The following is a 20328-nucleotide window of genomic DNA, read 5'->3' as shown; positions in this document are numbered from 1 at the left end:
GAGTTGTCAGACAATCATTTACAAGGGAAGTCTCCATTTGTAAAGGTATCTCCCTCTCTGTATTGAGAAAAAGGGGGGGTGAGCTCATTTCTAGTAACTTATCAATGTGGAAGATGAGGCCTTGGGGCTGTATAATAAACCTTACTCTTGTTTACTGTGCTTTAGTGGTAATCTCCTGTAACTGACTCCCCCCACCCCCAAAATCCTCCTTTGTCATTGGCTGAAAATGATATTTAAGACGAGAATTTCTGCTATTGTGTTGAGAAACGCAGTGTCCCTGCTTTCTCCCATGTATACATGTTATTAAACTTGGTATTATTTTCTCCTGCTAACCTGTCTTGATTATTTGGCCAGCCAGAAGAACCTTAAGGGAAAGGGCAGAGGGAGATTCTCCCTCTTCCCCCGACACATCCTCCCAACTCATCTAAGTCCTAACCCCCAATGTGATGGAATCTGGAGGTGAGGCCTTTAGGAGGTAGTTAGGTTTAGATGAGATCCTGAGGGTAGAGCCCCATAATGGGATTAGTGCACTTAGAAGAGGAAGAGGAGAGACCAGAGCTTTCTTTCTCCCCCGTGTGAAGATACAAACAGAATGCAGCCATCCACAAACCAGGAAGAGAGCTCTCACCAGACACCAAATCTACCAGCACCTTGATCTTGGACTTCCCGCCTCCAGAACTATGAGAAAGAAGTGTTTGTTGTTTAAGCCACTCAGTCCATGGTATTTTGTTACAGCAGCCCGAGCTGATTGAGACATCCAGCCTTGGGAGTTGGGTAGCATTGTTTCCACCAGACTCTATTGGTCCAAGCAAACAGTCACAAACCTGCCCAGGTGAGAGCAGAGGGGACATAGACTGGCCCCTCGATGGGAAGAGTGTGATAGAATTTGCAGCCATCTTTTAAAACCACCACAGTAGCCCAATATTACTAATCAGAATAAGAATAATTTAAAGTATTTTACACATATATCTGTTCATCGGGTAGATGAATGAGGAAGCCAGAGTATTACTATGGTTAAGAGTCTGGGATTAAAATCAAACAGAACTGGGTTCAAAACCTGGTTCAGCCATTCAGCCGTGTGTCCTGGAGCAAACCACTTCACTGCTCAGTTCCCCCGTCAGTAAAATGGGGATAATAGCACCTACCTCATAGAGTTTTTTTTTTTGAGGATTACACAGGATTGCATATGCAAAGAATTTGTCCCACAGTAAGCATTCAGAAAATGTTAGACCCTTTTCCCTAAGTTATTTTAAAAATTAAATTTCTATTATTTTTACTATCTTGGACTTTTTAAAGATGTGCTATTGTTGCAAGTCTTTGTAGATATATGAAAAGAATAGCTGTCTTTCTTCATGGGACAACACTCCCATTTTTGGTGGGGGGACTGCTCATCCCTCACTCTCCAAATAGGAGCTGCCATGAGTTCCTCCCGAGTGACAGCGATTGCTTGAGGAGTGGACAGAAGAGCCAGACTGGTCTAATCATCACATCCCACCTTCCAGGCCTCAGTGATTGGGCTAGAGGCGGGCACTTGACCCCAGAGGATTAACCACCCTCTTGAAGGTTTGCCTTTTTTTTCAACTAGCTGTCAGAGAAGTGATCTACCATGTGAATCCATGATTTTCTGATGGCCATGACCCCAGCCCTGGAGAAACCCAACTCAGTAGAAGGAAGTCACCATGCAGGAAGACACGAACACAATGAAAAGCAAAATAATACACCTCACAAGTGATAAAACCCACCAGTGTGTTGAGAGCTGCTGACATGAGCTCCCTGAAACTCATTACAGCTTAAGTAAAGATGATTCACTGAATGATGATGATGGGGGTCAGGGCAGGCCACCGCAAGATGCACCACTCTGGTATGCAGATTCCTTCGAGCTGAAGACAATAAAGGCTCAGAAGACTCTGAAAGAAACTTTGACCTCCAGCCAACTAACTGCCTAAAAGGATTTAAGACAGAAGGCCTGTCCCCAGGACAGGTCATCACCATAGACAACTCTGGGTATGACTAGACTGGGAGGGTCCTTTCTAAACTCGTACTTATCAAAGTTCTGTTTACCAAACATTTACATTTATAAGGGAAATCTCCATTTGTAAAGGTATTTCCCTCTCTGTACTGGGAAGAAGGGGGGATGACCTCATCTCTAGAAACTTATCACTGTGGAAGGTGAGGACTTAAATCTTCGTAATAACCTTACCCTTGTTTACTGTGTTTTTCTGGTAACCTCCCATAACTGACTCCCCCCACCTCCCACGTCCTCCTTTGTCTTTAGATGAAGATAGTATTTAAGATGAGAACCTCTGCAAGTTACTCAGTTTTTCTGGGTCTCTCCCATGTATACTTGTTATAAAGCTTTGGCTGATTTTCTCCTGTTATTCTGCCTCATGTCAGTTTAATTCGTACCCTGGCCAGAAGGACCCGGAGTGGGTAGAGAATAGTCTTCCTCCCCTTCAGTGACACTTTTCAGTAGCAGGGCCACCTCCTTTTCCAAACCAGCCAGACTTTTTCACCTCTGGGTTCTGTTCCTACCAAGATAACCCTGGCCCTAGCCTCCAGCACATGGCCACACTGTCTCAGAGCAGCTGACATGCAGTACAGCAAGGGCATGCCCGGGGCCCAAACAGAGATTGGAAGAGATTAGAGATAGCTGCCCTCAGGGCACTGCTGGAGGAACCATCTCTTGAAAGCTGTGTGCTTTGATACAGCTTGTTTCTCCTCTAATTGAGGCATTGGCTTTGAAAAAAATAGTTTGGTTAGAATATATAAATATATGAACAAGTGCTGTCTCTAAAAGTAGAAAAGAATCTTATTGAGACAGTAAGTTTCAGGAGATACAAGCAATCTTTAGTTTATAAAGTGAGTTTCCCATTGCCATCCCTAATGACTTTTCTTTTTGCTTGGAAAGAAAAACAGAAAAGTTTTGCTTGGAGAAAAATGTGTTCTTTGTCAGTTGGAGCTGAGTGACAAATGCAGCCCGCCTTGTAGCTTCTCAGGCCTCCCCAAACTCACTCACAGTGGTTTAAACACACGCAGTTGCCGGATGCGAGGTGTCTACTGACATTTAGGAGTTTGTTGCACTCCATGTGCCAGTCCAATGAGCAGCCGTGACCTATTGGTTGGCGCCTGCCTTACTGGTAGATGAGAAATAAGGAGTCCCATCTTCAAAAGATACGCAAGGGGTCTGTACAGAGAGAAGTCAGATAGCAACATAATCTGTACAAGGATTTGAAATCTACTCCAAACGGTCTTTGTGGGATTATCTCTTCCTTGTTCTTTTTTGCTCTGAACATAATTTGCAATGCTTGGTGGGTGCGAGGGGAGCTGGTTGGGGAGCCAGGAGGAATGTCCTTCTTCCAATTCCATCTTGCTATTCTCCAAGAGGAGGGAACACGAGTCTGATTGGTTAGAGTCCACGTTATGGACTGGGCTACATTTACTCGTGGGCCAGGTCACCCTACATTACAGGTTGTGCGCAGCAGATCAGCCTCTTTTCCATTTCCTGCTTCCGGGAGCCTGAGGTGCAAAGATGAGATGACGCTACCTTGCCCCTTCTCTCTTCCTCTCTCTGGCGCTGTCCTGTCATGAAGCTAAATTGAGAAACTTTGCAAGTTTGGCCACCTGACTCTCTCTCCACTTCCCCTCACATGTGTATTGGCACTCTCTCTTTCCTCTTTTAGGTCTTGGTGGCCAGTGGGTGGCGTATTTCAGATGTAGACTTGTTGGAGGGAGTGGTCCAATTCAGGGCTCCAGTGGAATGCACTAGAGAAGCAGGGATGCCAGGGGTAAAGGGCACCTGGTTAACAATATCTTGTTTCCCATTCGTTCATCAGGAACCCCACAGAGAAGAGGCAAACCTGCTCTTTCCTACAGCCTGTCTCGCTCTTCTTGTTCATCGGCAGGGTGTGTATAACAGAAGTCTCAAATAATAACATATACCAGATAGACATTATTCCTCTCTCACATAAAGTTTGCATTGTCATGGGAGCCTTGCTCTACAAAGACATCAGAGGCTCAGGATCCTTCCACCTTGTGGCTGCCCCATCCCTAGGTTGTTGCTTTCATCTCCATCCTCTAAGTTGGTTCACTTTCCCATCTGTATTCCATCTGGCATGGAGCAAAAGTGTGAAATGGACCAGGGGCATGGAGGATGAGCCCTTTCATTTAAGGCAGGGGTCAGCAAACTGCAGTCTGTGGGCTGGCCACCTGCTTTTGTAAACTTGGTTTTATTGGAACACAGCCACTCTCATTTGCTTAAGTATTGTCTTCTAAGTTGAGTAGTTACAATAGATATGGCCCACAAAACCTAAAATCTTTACTATCTGGCCCTTTAAGAAAGAGTTTGCTGACCCCTTCTCTAAGGGCATGATCCAGAGGCTGCCTACTTGACTTCAATTACTTCATTGACTAGACCTTAGTTACATGGCCACACCTAGCTGCAAGGAAGGTTGGGAAATGTAGTCTTTATGCTAGGTGGCCATTTGCCCAGCTAGACTATTAGTTATTACTAAAAGAAAAAGGAGAGAATGACTATTGGAGGACAATCAGCCATCTTTCCTATGCTGGGCCATGTGTCTTTCAGTCAGATTTTGGTGCCTGTTAAAATTCTGAGCTTATAAACCAGGTTGTTTTTTTTGTGTGTGTGTGTGTTAGGAGGATCAGCCCTGAGCTAACAACCATGCCAATCCTCCTCTTTTTGCTGAGGAAGACTGGTCCTGAGCTAACATCCGTGCTGATCTTCCCACCGATCTTCCGTGCCGATCTTCCTCCACTTTATGTGGGACACTGCCACAGCATGGCCTGATAAGCAGTGCATCAGCGCACTCCTGGGATCCGAACCCGGGCCACCAGCAGTGGAGTGGGCACATTTAACCACTAGGCCTCGGGGCCAGCCCCTAAACCAGGTTCTTATATTAATTTATAACCATGTTGATTTCTTTTGTCACTGCTGCCTTTGTTTCCTCATTGGGATATTTTGCCACAACAGAACCAGAGTTCCATTCAAGAGCTCACTTTCCTCTCAGAGTCTCCTTCCCGAATGCCTTTATCTTCACATGTGGAATAAGAGCCTGGCTGTGTTGGCCTCCTCATCACTTCTTTTTTTTTTTTTTAATTTTATTTATTTTATTTTTTCCCCCAAAGCCCCAGTAGATAGTTGTATGTCATAGCTGCACATCCTTCTAGTTGCTGTATGTGGGACGCGGCCTCAGCATGGCCGGAGAAGCGGTGTGTTGGTGCGCGCCTGGGATCTGAACCCAGGCCGCCAGCAGCGGAGTGCGCGCACTTAACCGCTAAGCCATGGGGCCGGCCCACTCCTCATCACTTCTAGTCACAAAGTCTCTGTTGGCATGGTTACTCCCACTCCACCATTCCACATCCTTGTCAGAACTTGGTCCAAAGCAGCAATTCCCCTCCAACTCCAGGAATGGAAAACATCCTGCAGGCAAAGTAGGAACTTATTGCACCCTTGATGGTGGGTAAGTAGGAGTCCTAGCAGATGTCCCAATAGATAAGTTCCCACCCCATTCCTGCCACATCCTATCTCTGGTCTCCTTTGTGATCTGGGCCACGACTTTCTCCTATTCTCTTCCTCTGTGACAACTCCTCCTCGAGTTTCACCCTCAACACGCAAGCCCTCAGCTTTGAGGATTTCTGAAGAGGCAGGTAGCTTTTCCACACTCTTCCTTCCTAACAGGTCTGCCTCTTTTAAATACCTCCCAAGGCTATATCCAGTCTTTAGTCATACCACATCACCTTGGTTACACCCACGAGATCATACTTCTGTCGGAGAAGAGGGAGAATCCCCCTCCGCCCTTTCCCTTAAGGTTCTTATGGCTGGTGAAATAATTAAAAGGCAGGTTAGCAGGAGAAAATAATACCAAGTTTAATAACATGTATACATGGGAGAAACCAGGGAAACTGAGTTTCTCAACACAATGGCAGAGATGCTCATCTTAAATACTATCTTCAGCTAAAGACAAAGGAGGATGTTGGGGGTGGGGAGGGAGACAGAAGGGAGACAGAAATTACAGTAATCGAGGGTATGCAGTTTTAAGTCCTCTCCTTCAGTGCTGATAAGAGTTACCACAGATAAGGCCATCCCCCCCTCTTCCCAATACAGAGAGGGAGATACCTTTACAAATGGAGATTTCCCTTATAAATGTAAGTGTTTGTCTGGTAACTCTTTGCAGGGCCACCTAGAGAATGTGGCCTGGGAGAGACAAAATTTTTGATAAGATGACCTTGTGGTGCCTTTTCTATTGTAACATCTATTTTACATTCTATTCCAGCCATCATATGATAGTGGCTCCTTCCTGAAACAGGTCTTCTATGTTAAATTCTTTACGCAGTTTGGGGGAGGTCAAATGTCCATCAGAGAAAATAATCAAGGTAAAGAGATATATTACAGGGTGGCCAATTTTGATCTCCCACACTTACCACCCTGTGTTCTGGCTTCAGCCTTGGACTTGCTCATGACTCATGCACTGCCTGCATACGAGTGCAGAACAACTAAGAATCAGGTCTAGGGCAAATTTTGGAACTATTATGTTCTATGGGAGAAACAGCTGAAAGAACTAAGGGTTCCTAGCTCAGAGAAGGGAAGCCTGGATGGTCACCATCTTCAAAGAGTTGAAAGACTGTCACGTGGAAAATGATTAGAATACTTTTATACGGTTTCCATAAGATTTGAATTTTTTTTCTTGGTGAAGAAGATTAGCCCTGAGCTAACATCTGTTGCCAATCCTCCTCTTTTTTGCTGAGGAAGATTGGCCCTGGGCTAACATCCATGCCCATCTTCCTCTATCTTATATGTGGGACGCCTGCCACAGCATGGCTTGATAAGCGGTGCATATGTCCGAGCCTGGGATCCAAACCTGCGCACCCTGGGCCACCGAAGTGGAGCATGTGAACCTAACCACTATGCCACTAGGCTGGCCCCAAGATTTGACTTTTAAAAAATAACAAGCAAGTATTGCTTTAGTAAATAAAAAAAGAACAACAAAGATACACACATGAGATGGGCCTTGTTCTGAATAGCACAGAATGGCAACACTGGGATGAAAGGGAACATGTTTTGAAGCAAAATCGAAAAGAACCTTCTTACAAAGTTGCATGGAGAGGTAGTGAGATTCTTGTGTTGATGGTATTCAAGCAAATGATGAATGACCACTTGGTTCCAAGCAGAATGGGAAATTTAACAAAATGCCTATCCTAGGCAGTATCCTTTTGATTACAAGGTAAGAGGAACCTCTCCCATTAGCTCAGGTTAGAGGGGATTTTTGGAAAGAATTCAGCTCACATTGAATCTGAGGAAAAGCTGAGCAACTAGGTTGCAGGAAGTATGAGAATGAGACGAGCTTCAAGCCAGCCCCCTCTCAGTGACTCAGTGCCCAGCTCTCTGTTTCTGGGTTTTTTAGTTCAAATTCTTTCCCAAGAATCTGAAAGGTGATTGGCAAGACTATGGATTTGGCTTCCTCTGAGTCAGGTGTTCAGTCTTGGTTTAATGAGCGATGGTCGTGGGGTGGAGTCTCATGATTCAAACATGAAAGCATGGTGACAGAGCCCCTCCACGAAGGGGGCGTAAAACTTGTCAGAAAAGTTGGGAGGGGCAGACACCCTCAAAGTGATGTTTGGGGTCCTGTCCAAACTCAGGGCTCACTGATTCTGAGTCAAAAGTAATTTCAAGCAGATGACGCTCTTCACATGGTTTAAAGAGGTCGGGACTGATTCATAATCAGCCTGAAGGCATGCACTTGAATTAAAGTGAGGAGACAGCAGCAGGGACAGCAGGGCCATGGGAAGAAGTGCTGGGAAGGCAGTAAATGGAGCCCAGTGGGCAACTTGCAGACCTTGGTGGGCTGCCAACTGAGGCGCACGCATGTCTAGGATGGAGCCCCCCACAGGCTGAATCACAAATTACACTGCATCTGTGTCAATGCAGGTTTTTTTCCATGCAGTTTTTAAAATAAACTTTTAAATTTGAGAATAGTTTTAGATTTACAAATAGGCTGCACGAATAATACAGAGTTCCCATATAACCTTCATCCAGTTTCCTCTATTGTTAACATCTTACCTCACTATGGTACATTCTCGCAACTAATAAGCCCATATTAATATGTTATTAACTAAACTCCACACTTTATTTGGATTTCATTTGTTTTTCCCTAATGTCATTTTTCTGTTCCAGGACCCCATCCAGGACACCTGTACTGGTTTCTTGGGGCTGCAGTAACAAATTACCACAGACGTGGTGGCTTAAAAACAACAGAAATGTATTCTCTCACAGTTCTGGAGGCCAGAAGTCTGAAATCTGTAGGGCACGCTCCCTCTAAAGGCTCTAAGGGAGAATCCTTCCATGCCCTGTCCAGCTCCTGGTGGCTCCAGGTGTCCCCTGGCTTGTCACTATGGTGGGCTACGTCTTGGAGCTGACAACTCCAGTCTCTGCCTCCATCTTTTCATGGCCTTCATTGTGCGTCTCTGTGCCTGTGTGTCTCAGATCTCCCTCTCCTTTCTCTTATAAAGACACCAGTAATTGGATTTAGAGCCCACCTAAATCCAGGATGGTCTCACTTTGAGATACCGAATTGCATCTGTAAGATCCTATTTCCAAATAAGGTCACATTCACAGGAATCAGAGGTTAGGACCTGGACATACTCTTCAGGGACACAGTTCAACCCACTAGAACACCACATTTCATTCAGTCATCACGTCTTGTTAGGCTCCTGTTGGCTGTGACAGTTTCTCAAACTTTCCTTGCTTTTGATGACTGACAGTTTCGAGGAGTTCCGGTCAGGTATTTTGTAGACTGTCTCTCAATTTGAGTTTGTCTGATGCTTTTCTCTTGGTTAGACTGGGATTATGGGCTTTGGGGAGAAAGACCACTGAGGGGAAGTGCCATTCTCAACACCACACATCAAGGGTCTGTTGTGACTGGACTTCCCAATGATGATGTTACGTGATCACCTGGCTAAGAGGTGTTTGCCAGGTTTCTCTACTGCAAAGGTACTTTCATATTTCCCCCACTTCCAGACTGTACCCTTTGGAAGCAAGTCATTCAGCATAGCCCACACTTAAGGGGTGGGGAGTCACGTTCTACTCCTTGAGGAGGGAGTATTTCCATAAATTATTTGGAATTCTGCTGTTGTCCATGCAATCTTGCATGCATTCTCTCATGTGAAAGGCAAGGTTTCAAGGATTCCTACTGCCTTTTCCAGCTCCCCTTAGAGCATTTGAAATGCAGGACAAATCCTCTGAGTAGACAATTCTGTGAAGTGTTTTCATTAACAGAAAATACTATAGGGCAGAGCTATACAAAGCATGGACTGATGTGGTCCACATCTGTTTACAGGTCTGTAATAATATGAGTATAGAAGTTGAAAGTGACACTCAGAAACTTCATAGTAATTTGACAGAGTGATTTTAAGTTGGTTGAATCTAACAACGAAGAATTAGGGCTTGTGTGTCATACACTTTTTTTACTATTATTATTTTCCCAGTAATTCATTTTTATTGTCTTTTATGCAAGTATCAGTGCAGAATGAATTGGGTCACAAAAGGTCTTCAGCACAGAGAGTGGGAGCAGCACAGAGAGTGGACCACACTGTGTGTGCCTCGCACAAGCTCTGATATTCCTGGCCACCCCATTCTCCTCCTCAGCCACACCTGCACGTGCCCCTTGCTCCCTGGACATGAGAATGAGGCCTGGGCCCACCACTGGGCCACTGTCCAGGCCTCACCCCACTGAGCTTCTGGTGTGACCTCCCCCTGAAGAACACAGGGCCCTGACCCCCAGTGTGATGGCATTTGGAGATGGGGCCTTTGGGTGTAAGTAGGGTAGGTGAAGCCATGAGGGTGGGGGCCCATGATGAGATGAATGCCCTTATAAGAAGAAACACCGGAGAGCTTGCTGTCTCTCTTTCTCTCTGTCACGTGAGGGCACAGTGAAAAGGCGGCCGTCCACAAGCCGGCGAGAGAGTTCTCACCAGAAACTAACCATGTTGGTGCCCTGATCTTGGATTTCCAGCCTCCAGAACTGTGAGAAAATAAACTTGTGTCTCTCCCTTCTGAACACCCATGGGACAGTGTTCCACAGGACACCAGTTTGGGCAGTGCTATGGGGGAAGGCAGTGGGAGTGTCTCTGAAAGCAGAGGAAGGGGGTCACCAGGAGAAACCGTCTGTCTGGCAGGGGTAAGCCATAGCAAGATTCAAGTGGCTGGAAGGAGGCGGCTGAAGTGCCAGGGGTGAAGGGAAGGTGCATGTGAGAGACCCAAGTGGGGAGGAGTAAAGAAGAAGTTTGGATGTGGAGGGGAGAGGAGAGGAGGCAGAGGGGACCCTGAGAGTTCACATCTTGCGGGGCAGGAAATGGGGGGTCAGAAAGGGGGCAAGGGATGGGGGCAGCCTTCATTTACTTACACTCACTCAGTCTCTGCCCATTCCCCCCATCCCTCCTCCCCAGTTGTGTGACTGAGGTCGGTCTGAGCCCTGTGGCCTCCCAGAGGAGAGGCCTGGAGAGAGAAAGGCAGGGACAGACGCTTCCTGGGGAGGCACAGAGTTCTGTCCCGGCTATGCGGGGGTGTGGTTGTATGCACAGATCGTGTTGTTGTAAAATTGACAGCAGTTGTCCAGGGCCTCTGGGCTGAACTCCAGGCTGATGCTGAAAAAAAGCAAAGGCTGAGCTTTAGGCCTGGCTCTGCGAGCCACTAAAGGCTGTGCAACTCTGGGAAAGTTGCTCCATGTCTCTGGTCCACGCTTCCCCCCCCCAAGTTTGGTCCTCAAGCCCCACATCCTGCTCCCCTGGCCCCATCAGCCACAGCTATAACATTTCTACCCCTCGCCCTGGTGCCAAGGCCTCCGCCAGGCTCTCAGGCCTTCTGCACCGCATCCCTGTCAGAGCCCCGTAGCCCCATGGCCCAGGGCCTCACCTCTGAAAGGCCTCCTGACAGCACTGGTACACCTCAAAGCTGCTGCTGCTGAGGATCGTGTTCAGGAGGGTTGTGCAGTTGACCTCAGCCCCCCTGGGCACGTACAGGATCCCTGTGCAGGGAAAGCGCTGCTGGGCGGGGCCTGTCCTTCACTCTCTTCCGCACCCAGCCCAAGGACTTCCAGAGCCCAGAGCCCTGCACCTGGCCCTGGACCAAGGCCAGCTACAGAATCAGGGTTGTGAGTCCTGAGCCCACCAGGCCTGCACTCACCCGCCACGCAGGCGTTCACCAGGGACACGCAGGCCCCGGTGCAGAGCGCCCGGAGCACGACCTGGGAGAAGTCGCTCTTCCGTTGGGGGACCATGGAGGCTGCAAGAGGACAGGAGTGCTCAGGGCCAGGAACCCGCACGCCTCTCCGCCTGTGCCCTGGGCCTCTGCCTCCATCTGCCCACTCCCCTTCCTCTTCTGGGGGCCAGAGGGATGGATGCTGTCCTCCTGATCATTTGCTGAGTTTGGGGGTCCTCCTTGGCTTGACTCGGCCCCTAGGGAGCACCCGCAGCCTCCCCACGCACCAGCAGTGGTAGATGTAGGAAAAGAACGTGAGTTTGGAGTCATGGGGACCTGGGATTAAATACAGGCTCAGCCACCTACTAGCCGAGTGACTTGGGCCATCACTTCACTACTCCAAGATTCAGTTCCCCTCTCTGTGGAATGGGATGGTTACAGCACCGGCCAGGGGACTGCGCAGAGTGGAGATGGTTTTGTAAAGAGCTGAGATCTATGCGGAGCCTTCCCCCCTAGGCCCCACCAGGCCCGCCTGCCCGTTGTGGGTGTGGGAACTGGCAGGCCGAAGCCTCGGGGGACAGGCCAGCCCCCCGCCTCCTATCCCTCCCCAGACCCTGAGGCAGGGGTGGCCTGCAAGGCCAAGGTGCGCGCCTCCTGGGCCACCCCTGGCAGCAGAGAAGCCGTGGAAGTCCAGGGCTGGGGGAAACCCCCATGGCCATCTTGTTCAGACCCTGCCTTGGACAAATGGGACAACCGAGGCCTACAGATCTCCAGGAGGTGGTTTCAGAGGCGGGACCAGAGTCCAGGTTCCCGCCTCTCGAGGGTGCTGGGGAGGCCCCACAGGACTCACTCAGGCCTCCCAGCATGATCCCGATGGAGCTGAAGTTGGCGAAGCCACAGAGGGCAAACGTTGTGAGGATTTCTGCTCTGACCTGAAAATACAGAAGACAAGTGAGGCGGGGCTTCCCTCCCCTCTCATCTCACCCACTTAATTAACCATTATTATTAAATTATTAATTAATCTCACCCACTTCCCATGTGTCTTTGGCCTTTGAAAGGCTCAGTGCTGCCCCTCCCTGGCCTTGCACGCCCACCTCTGTCAGCTCCAGCTGTGTCACCTCGAAACCACAGCCCCACTGCCCCTCACCCCCTTATCCTCATTACCAGCCTCTCTGGGTCTGATGCAGGCTTGCCCCATCCTGTCACTGGGCCCCTCTAAGCTGCATACCCAGGGGCGTTTGCGAGAGTGACCCTTCCCCGCACTCTGCAGTCCTGCACTTCTGCTTCCTGAGATGCTCCCAGGCTGAGAGCCCTCTGAGAGCACTGTCACACAGCGTGGAGGCAGTGTGGCCTGGTGAGCAGAGCAAGGGAGTTTGAGCCCAACCAACTTGGGTTCCAGACTTGTCCCCACCCACGACCAGGCTGAGCCAGTCAACAGCCTCTTTGGGTTTCTCCATCCGGAATGTGGGAATCACAGTGCTGCCAGGAAGGACCCTCATAAGGATCATATAATGTACAGGAAGTACTGGGCAGAGAGTAGGTATTTAAGCAAGGCAATTCTCCTTCCCTTTTGCTCCAAACAGTTGTTCAGTTTCTCAGAAGGAAGTGTTAAGAGCCAAAATGGAACAACTTGGGGAAAAAAATACCTCACCATATAACAAGTTAATTCTAAATCATTGAAGCAGATAAATATTAATATTTTAAACATCAAATAACAGAAAATATAGGATAATAATTACTATAATTACAAGGTAGTATTATTACTTTCATTTTGGAGAGGAGCAAACTAAGGCTCAGAGAGGTTAAGTAACTGAGGAAGTTCACACAGCAAGAAGGCAGCTGTGTCAGAGTTTGAACTCAGTTCTAACTGACTCCAAAGCTCATGCTTTTAACTACTTACCTATATTGTTTCAGGAATTTAACTGCAGATTTCTGGAATGGACATAGCTTTCTAAGTTTAGAAATAATAGAAGAAATCACAAAGGAAAAGATTTGGGGTCAAATTTGTATTAAAAGAAAAATCCCTGAATACAAAATGAAGGGGAAAAAAAAAGACTAGGAAAAACATATGTAGAAAATGTAACTGAAAGGGGTGAATGTCTTAAAACATCAATAGTTTATACAAATTGATGGAGAAAATATTAAGGTACCTGCATCCTGCTTGCTCACCTACAATCACCCTCCACACAGCAGCTTGAGTAATCTTAAAACGCCAAATGTCAAATCTGCGGAACTTCCTACTGCTCCTTGGCCTGTGCCACTCCCTTTCACGATTATCACCTGCTCCAAGTGCACTTTTCTCCAATCAGTCCTCCACACAAGTGCTTTTCAACCTCAGGGCCTTTGCACGTGCCTCTTTCTTTGCCTGGAATGCTTTCCCAGCTTCTCCTGGCTCCTTCTCCTCTGTCCAAGTCTGGGCCTAAATGCCACACCTCAGGGGACCTTTTCTGACCAGCCCAACCAAGACTCCCTCCCTGTTTCCTCTTGTTTCCTTCATAGAACTTACCATGAATTGTGGTTATTTTATGTTTTATTCCTTTGCTTTCTTGAGTTTTGCCTGTGTCTTTCACTAGGTAGATGTAAGCTCCAGGACCCCAGGGACCACGTCTGTCTAATTGCCCTTTTTATCACTGGTACCTAGCAGAGTGCCTGGCATCTCAGAGGTTTCAACAAATTCTTGCCGAAGGAATGAAGTTCATAAAAAAAGATCCTGAAGGAGCATACCATCCACTTTCTCTAGAGGAGAGGGTGAGACTGGAGCTGAGGATGAGGAGCAAGGGGAGACCTGTACTTTTTATCTCACACAAACTTTTTTTTTTTTTTTTTTGCTGAAGAAGATTCGCCCTGAAACATCTATTGCCAATCTTCCTCTTTTTGCTTGAGGAAGATTCGCCCTGAGCTGACATCTGTGCCAATCTTCCTCTACATTGTATGTGGGTTGCCGCCACAGCATGGCCACCGAGGAGTGGTGTAGGTCTGCGCCTGTGATCCGAACCTGGGCCACCAAAGTGGAGCACGCTGAACTTAATCACTAGGCCACGGGCTGGCCCCCCATACAAACATTTTTTGAAAAAAATAGAGTACATTCTTTTACAATTTAAAAAATAGTTTAAAAGACAAGAAAAAATATTTCATGTTAAAAGTTCCTAGTAACCCAAGAAACACAAATTAAAACAATGAGCTATTATTTGCCTGTTAAAGTAGCAAAACTTTTTTTTTGAAGTGGCTACTCAGTGCTGGTCAGAGTGCAGTGACATTCCCCCTCACAGGCACAGCAGGGGGCGATTTCAGTTGCTGCAACCCTCTGGGAAAGTTCCTGGCAGCAGCCACACAAGGATTCGTGCATGTGATTTAGTCATCCCACATAGGGGAGAGCTCCTGAGTAAATGACCCCAGAGGAGGGAAAAGTTCTGCACACAAAGCTATTCATTTCAGCATTGTGCATAACAGCCAAATAATGGAATTTACTTGAATTACCCATTATCCATATAGGATACACGTATCAAAAATGATGCTTATGTTATAACAGTAGGTGGGAAAAAGCTGGCTACAATACACTATGACTACTATACTGACAGCTATGTAAACTCTGGCTTAAAAAGAGCAGAAAAAAATGTATGAAACAACAATAGCGGGTATTTTAGGATGGTGAGATGACGAGTAACTTTTTCTTTCTCAAGGACGTTACATAGAGCTTTTATTCTTTTATTCTCTAGAAAGGTTTGTTTTATAGAGCTTTTATAGTTTTTTTAAATAAAGTTGAACAGAAAGAGCCAGGCTCGTCACTGCACTGCACCCAGTACACTGACAGTGGATGTGGGGAGGGCTCCCTGTTTCTCTCTCTCGGCTCACTGGATGTTTGCATCTACTCCTCTGGGGTAGACGTGGCAGGTATTACGCCGGTTTTCTACAGAAGAGGCAAGGTGCAGTGGCTGGCCCAAGGCCACACAGGATGGTGGCCCATCTACAGCTAAACCTCAGATATCTCCAACAAGGCTCTTTCCCCACAACTCAGCCTCCTAAGAGGCCTCGAGGAGGGTGGCAGTGAAGCGGAAGTAGTCTTGTCCCCAGGGCAGTAGGGTATGGGAGGTCGAGTGCCACCTCAGTGTGTCTCAGCCAGGCCCAGGGACCCAGGAGAGCAGCTGCCAGGGGGCCTCAGGAGCACTGTGTCACTCCCCCGCCATAGGGAGGGACCGGGACACTCACAGAGATCCACTGCTTCTTGGCGCCGACCCACTCTTCAGCCCCTGCGAGGCGGCGCTGCTTGTACTGGGAGAGCCCCTGGTAGGCCACAAACTCGTTCAGAAACAGCTTGATGCCCAGCAGCTCAGCCACCACCGGGCAGTCCTCCCAGGCCACGCCCATTAAGAAGGCCACAGGCCGCAGGATGTAGGAGAAGATGAGCTGAGACACGAGGCAAGAGGAGCTGCTGGGACCAGGGCTGTCCCGGGCTCTGCTGGATGTCCATCCCCCACTGCCCTCCCGGGGCCGCCCCTCCACAGGCCACGTGGGGCAGCCCAACTGCACCTGGAAGCTGAGGCCCTGGAGGCCCACCAAGTCCCCCAGCCAGGAGAGGGCAGCGTTGATGAAGGCCAGCACAGCCAGGAAGGCAATCAGGTTGGCTGCGATGTTAGCGATGACCCTCACCGAGATGGCCGCCCCGCTGCTGGCTGCTTCTAAGAGGTTCTGAGCATCTCTGTTTTGAGGATCAAGAGCCTTCATTATTGGCCTATCCCCACAAACAGCAGGGACCTCTTCCTGTAGGCTCAGAGAGGAACCTTAGACAAAGTATTTCAGAGCCGAGGGTGCTTGTTTTCCCTCTGAGACCCAGAGAGAGAAAGGGGCTGTCCGCTGCTAGGATAAGACCCAGATTTCTGGCGCCGTCCACAATAGGAGCCATTAGCCACGTGTGGCTTTTGAGCCCTTGCAAGGAGACTGACCAGAATTGAGATATGTTGTAAGTATAAAATACACACTAGATTTCAAAGACTTAGTACAAAAAAAAAAAGAATGTGAAATAGTTCATTAAGAATTTTTTATATTGATTACATGTTGAAATGACAATATTTTGGGTACATTGGGTCAAATAAAATATTTTATTAGGGGCCAGGTGTCGTGGTTAAGTTTGGCGCCTTACACTTTGGCAGTCCAGGTTCATGGGTTCGGATCCCGGGCGCGGGCAAACACCACTTGTCAGCCACGTTGTGGGGGCGACCCACATATAAAGTAGAGGAAGATGGGCACAGATGTTAGCTCGGGGCTAATCTTCCTCAGCAAAAAAATATATATGTATATTTTATTAAAATCATCTGTTTCTTTTTACTTTTTAAAAGATGGCCACTAAAGGGGCCAGCCTGGTGGCGTAGTGGTTAATTGCGCGTGCTCTGCTGCGGCAGCCCAGGGTTCAGATCCCCGGCACGCACCGAGGCACAGCTTGTCAAGCCATGCTGTGGCGGCATCCCATATAAAGTAGAGGAAGATGGGCATGGATGTTAGCCCAGGGCCAGTCTTCCTCAGCAAAATAAGAGGAGGATTGGCATCGGATGTTAGCCCAGGGCTGATCTTCCTCACCAAAAATAAAAATAAAAAAATAAAGATGGCCACTAGAAAATTTAAAATTATAGTTGTGGCTCCCATTATCTTTCTGTAGAGCAGTGCTGTTCCTGACCTTCGGGAAGTTGTGAGGTTGGGGCCACTCATTGTATCCCCAAGCACATTGTCAAAAGTGGTGCCTTTTCAACATTTTTAAAGGATTAAATGTCACACACGTGGTTGTTAAGACTATGATGAAGAGATGTTAGGAGGTGAGTGAAATCAAGGACGGTGCTCAATGCGTCAATATGTGATTGACACACTGGTGGTCAGAGCTCAAGGCAGTAGAGAAAGTGGCATGGAGCCTTTTCATGGCCCTCCTCAATGCACACACACCAGGAGGCAGCCCCAAGAACCAGGCCCTTCTCCCTTGCCTTGACCAGTCCGTTGTTTCCTGCTGGTCTGAGACTGGAAATTAAGATACAAGGACCGGAGTCTCCGTTTTTGCAAGTGAAGGCACAACCAGGGCGGTAAAGGAGGAGAGGTGGGCTGGGATGGGTGGAAGACAGTGACGGGCAGAGACAATACGACCCCCGCCCACATAACCGCCCCCCGCCCCCCCCCCTCCCCTCCCCACTCTGCAGGCCCTCCTCTGTGCTCACCCGTAGGTCAGTTTCACCCCTTCCTCACTCCTAAACTTGGACTCCTCCACCTCGGGGTAGACCAGCTTGGAGAGGGCTAATGCACAAGGGGCGGCCATCACGGAGGCAGCAATCAAGGAGGCGGCGTCGATCTGCAAGAGCAAGAATGGGGGTTACGGGGAGACGGTCAGCGGAAACGTCGGGGCCAGGGAGCGCAGCCCAGGGCAGCAGGGGCCGTGTGTACGCTGCGCACTGGTGCGTCATCTTCGTCAGGACTGCTGCCATTATTGTTGACAGGAGCAATACCTTTGACGTGCAGAGGGTTACAGGCTGTGTGTACGGAAACTCAGATTCCCCCCCATACTTCTGTAATACGCAGAGGAAGCAGTGTTACCCCGTTTTACAGAGAAGGAAACTGAGTTCCCAAAGGATTAAATATGACTTGCCCAAAATAAAGGAAGAGAAAGAATTAGAACTCATCATATCTTTTGGCTCCAAGTTCAAGGTTCTTCCTTCCCTCCTAGGCTGTCTCCCTTTGACCACTAATCTGAGGGCTGGTTCACCGTTGGCTGAGGAGTTTGTGATTTCAAACAAAGCTCACAGAACCTGAGAGTTGGGATGGATCCAAGGGGTGAACTAATTTGACCTCATAGTGTAGGAATGTCCTCCCTCTAAAGATCCCTCCTTGAATACTTACTGTGACAGAGAACTCACCACTTCAAGGCAGCCCATCACACCCACTGCTGTGGTCAAAGAGCTCTTTCTCAGGATGTCTGCCTCCTACAAAAGCCACCCTTTGGCCCTGGGCCTGTCTCCTGGAGCCGTGATGTAGAAGCCCTTCCCAGCAAGACAGTGGAGCAACCTGAGTCCCTGGGATTCTCTCTTCTAGAATTTTTATCCTGACTGTGGCCCCAAACCCTTTGCTTCCCTGTTTTCTTCCAGAGATAGATGGGACCCTTTTTCACCACTGTGCTATTTACCAAATGGGAAAATTAGAACCAACCCAAACATCCAACAATGGAGAAATGGCCAAGCATCGTCACGCTGCCATGAAAAACAGTGGTTACCAAGGCTCTGCAACAGTGTGGGGAAATGCCCACAAAATGGCATATAGAGCGTCACCACGACGACGGGAAAAACAAACTCCAAAACTCTGTGTAAAAGAAGAGCAGAAAGAAACACGCCCAAATGTCAACCAATTGTCTGTCCCTGGCTAGTGGGGCAAGGGTGGTTTTCTTTTCTTTCTAAGTGTCCATAAGGGCATATATTGCTTTTATAAGCAGAAAAGTAAAATAGACTTCTTCTCCTTAAAGTTTGTAGTAAATCAACTGCAGTTCTTAAGTTTTAAATAAAACGGAAAAAAAGGAGGGGAGGTAAGTTTAAGCTACACGTTCAGACTAATAAAAGTGGAGGGCTGAAGAAGCCCAGGAACTGCTGATGAGGCACCAAGCCTGGGAGACCCTTGTAACGGGTTCTTCTTCTTCTTTTAAACCCCATTTGTTCATTTTCAATGATAAGCAGAAGCCCCTTAAAACATGTACCATCACCAGCACCCACCTCCCGTGCCCCATCCCAGGCCCGGGGTGTGCAGGCCCTGCTCCTTGTGGGAGGGAGCCAGCCTCGGGCAGGAGTCCTCTCTGGACTTTCCGGGCTGGGCTTCGGGACTTGGCCGGCCTCCTCCTTGGCTGCCCAGCTCCAGTGGGGACCGTGCCACACCTGGAATCTTGGGATTTTTCCCTCCACCAGCTAGGACCCTCCCCCTTCCTCCAGGTTGAAGGTTACATCTGGTTTGTCAACTTGAGCCCCAGAGGGGAAGACACCCTGCAGCTGTCACATTCTTGGACACTGTCCTTTGAGTGGGCCACCCATGGCTACAGCCTCAAATGCCCCAGCCGCTCATTTCCTGCTCATCATGGAAAGAGCTGAGTCCTGCATAGGCGGGGCTCCCTGGGGCACTGGGTCAGCCCACACACGGCCTTCCCACTGCCAGCTACTCCTCGGGCTGTGACATCCCCCAGCCCTGCCTCCAAGCATCACTCAGGAATGCCTTCTGTCTCAGCATCCCAGGGCCCACTCCTGCCCAAGGCCCTCCTCTCTCTACACAAAGGTGTCCCATGTGGAGAGGGATAGAGGGCATGAGCCCTCCATTTGAATTGTTAAAATTCAGACAACAGAAAACAAATCCAGACAACCACAAAGCATAAAATGGGCCAGTGTCAGAAGGATAGATTTCTGACCCTAATATGTCAGAGAAAGAACTACCACTTCCTGAACACAATGCTAAGCATTTTCTTTTTTTTTTTTTTTAATTTTTTGTTTATTGCAGTAACATTGGTTTATAACATTGCAAAAATTTCAGGTGTACATCATTGTACTTCTATTTCTGCATAGATTACATCATGTTCACCACCCAAATACTAATTACAACCCATCACCACACACATGTACTGAATTATCCCTTTCACCCTCCTCCCTCCCCCCTTCCCCTCTGGTAACCACCATTTTCTATTATTGCATTTAATTCTTAAACTACAGTGACCTGGAAGTTTAGTAACTACCGGGCAGACAGGTAATTCTGCCCATTTTACCGATGTGGAAACTAAGTAGTAGACTTTCACTTGGGCCTACTAGGATCTCACCAACCCTGTCCCAGGGGCTCCCACTCTTGCACAATTGATTGAGGAACACCAATGGCTGAGCCTCTGCCCAGCCCGTGCTCACAGCTTGAGGCACACGAATGGATCTCCTCTCACGGTGGCCCCTGAGCCAAAGGGGTGGGTAGAGAGACTCGTGTCTGGGATTGACAGAGAGAGCTGGTGCCTACTTTAGAGATTTTGAGAAATATGATGAAAAGGGAGTTGTACGTGGAGATCACAATGAAAGGGTTCATTCAAGTGACCCCTGGAACCCCAGACCAGGGCAGATGATCTGTGTTGTCCAGTACAA

General features: G+C 48.2%; 1 protein-coding gene across 1 annotated transcript in view; it reads right to left on the bottom strand.

Moving 5' to 3' along the window:
• Window positions 1-9406: 9406 nt before the first annotated feature.
• SLC28A1 (solute carrier family 28 member 1) overlaps window positions 9407-20328 on the bottom strand; it is a 45360-nt gene continuing 34438 nt past the window's right edge. Inside the window, exons 12-18 of the mRNA XM_058542528.1 lie at window positions 17404-17534; window positions 15737-15905; window positions 15416-15613; window positions 12060-12141; window positions 11195-11293; window positions 10925-11036; window positions 9407-10656 (exon numbers count right to left, since the gene is read on the bottom strand). Of these exons, the coding sequence (XP_058398511.1) occupies window positions 10566-10656; window positions 10925-11036; window positions 11195-11293; window positions 12060-12141; window positions 15416-15613; window positions 15737-15905; window positions 17404-17534 (882 nt within the window). The 3' untranslated portion in view covers window positions 9407-10565. The remainder of the gene's footprint in view (window positions 10657-10924; window positions 11037-11194; window positions 11294-12059; window positions 12142-15415; window positions 15614-15736; window positions 15906-17403; window positions 17535-20328) is intronic.

The sequence above is a fragment of the Diceros bicornis genome, chromosome 5 (assembly GCF_020826845.1).
Source record: "Diceros bicornis minor isolate mBicDic1 chromosome 5, mDicBic1.mat.cur, whole genome shotgun sequence".
Lineage (NCBI taxonomy): Eukaryota > Metazoa > Chordata > Mammalia > Perissodactyla > Rhinocerotidae > Diceros > Diceros bicornis.
Note: the sequence above shows the minus strand (reverse complement) of the source record. Positions and strands in the feature narration are given on the sequence as shown.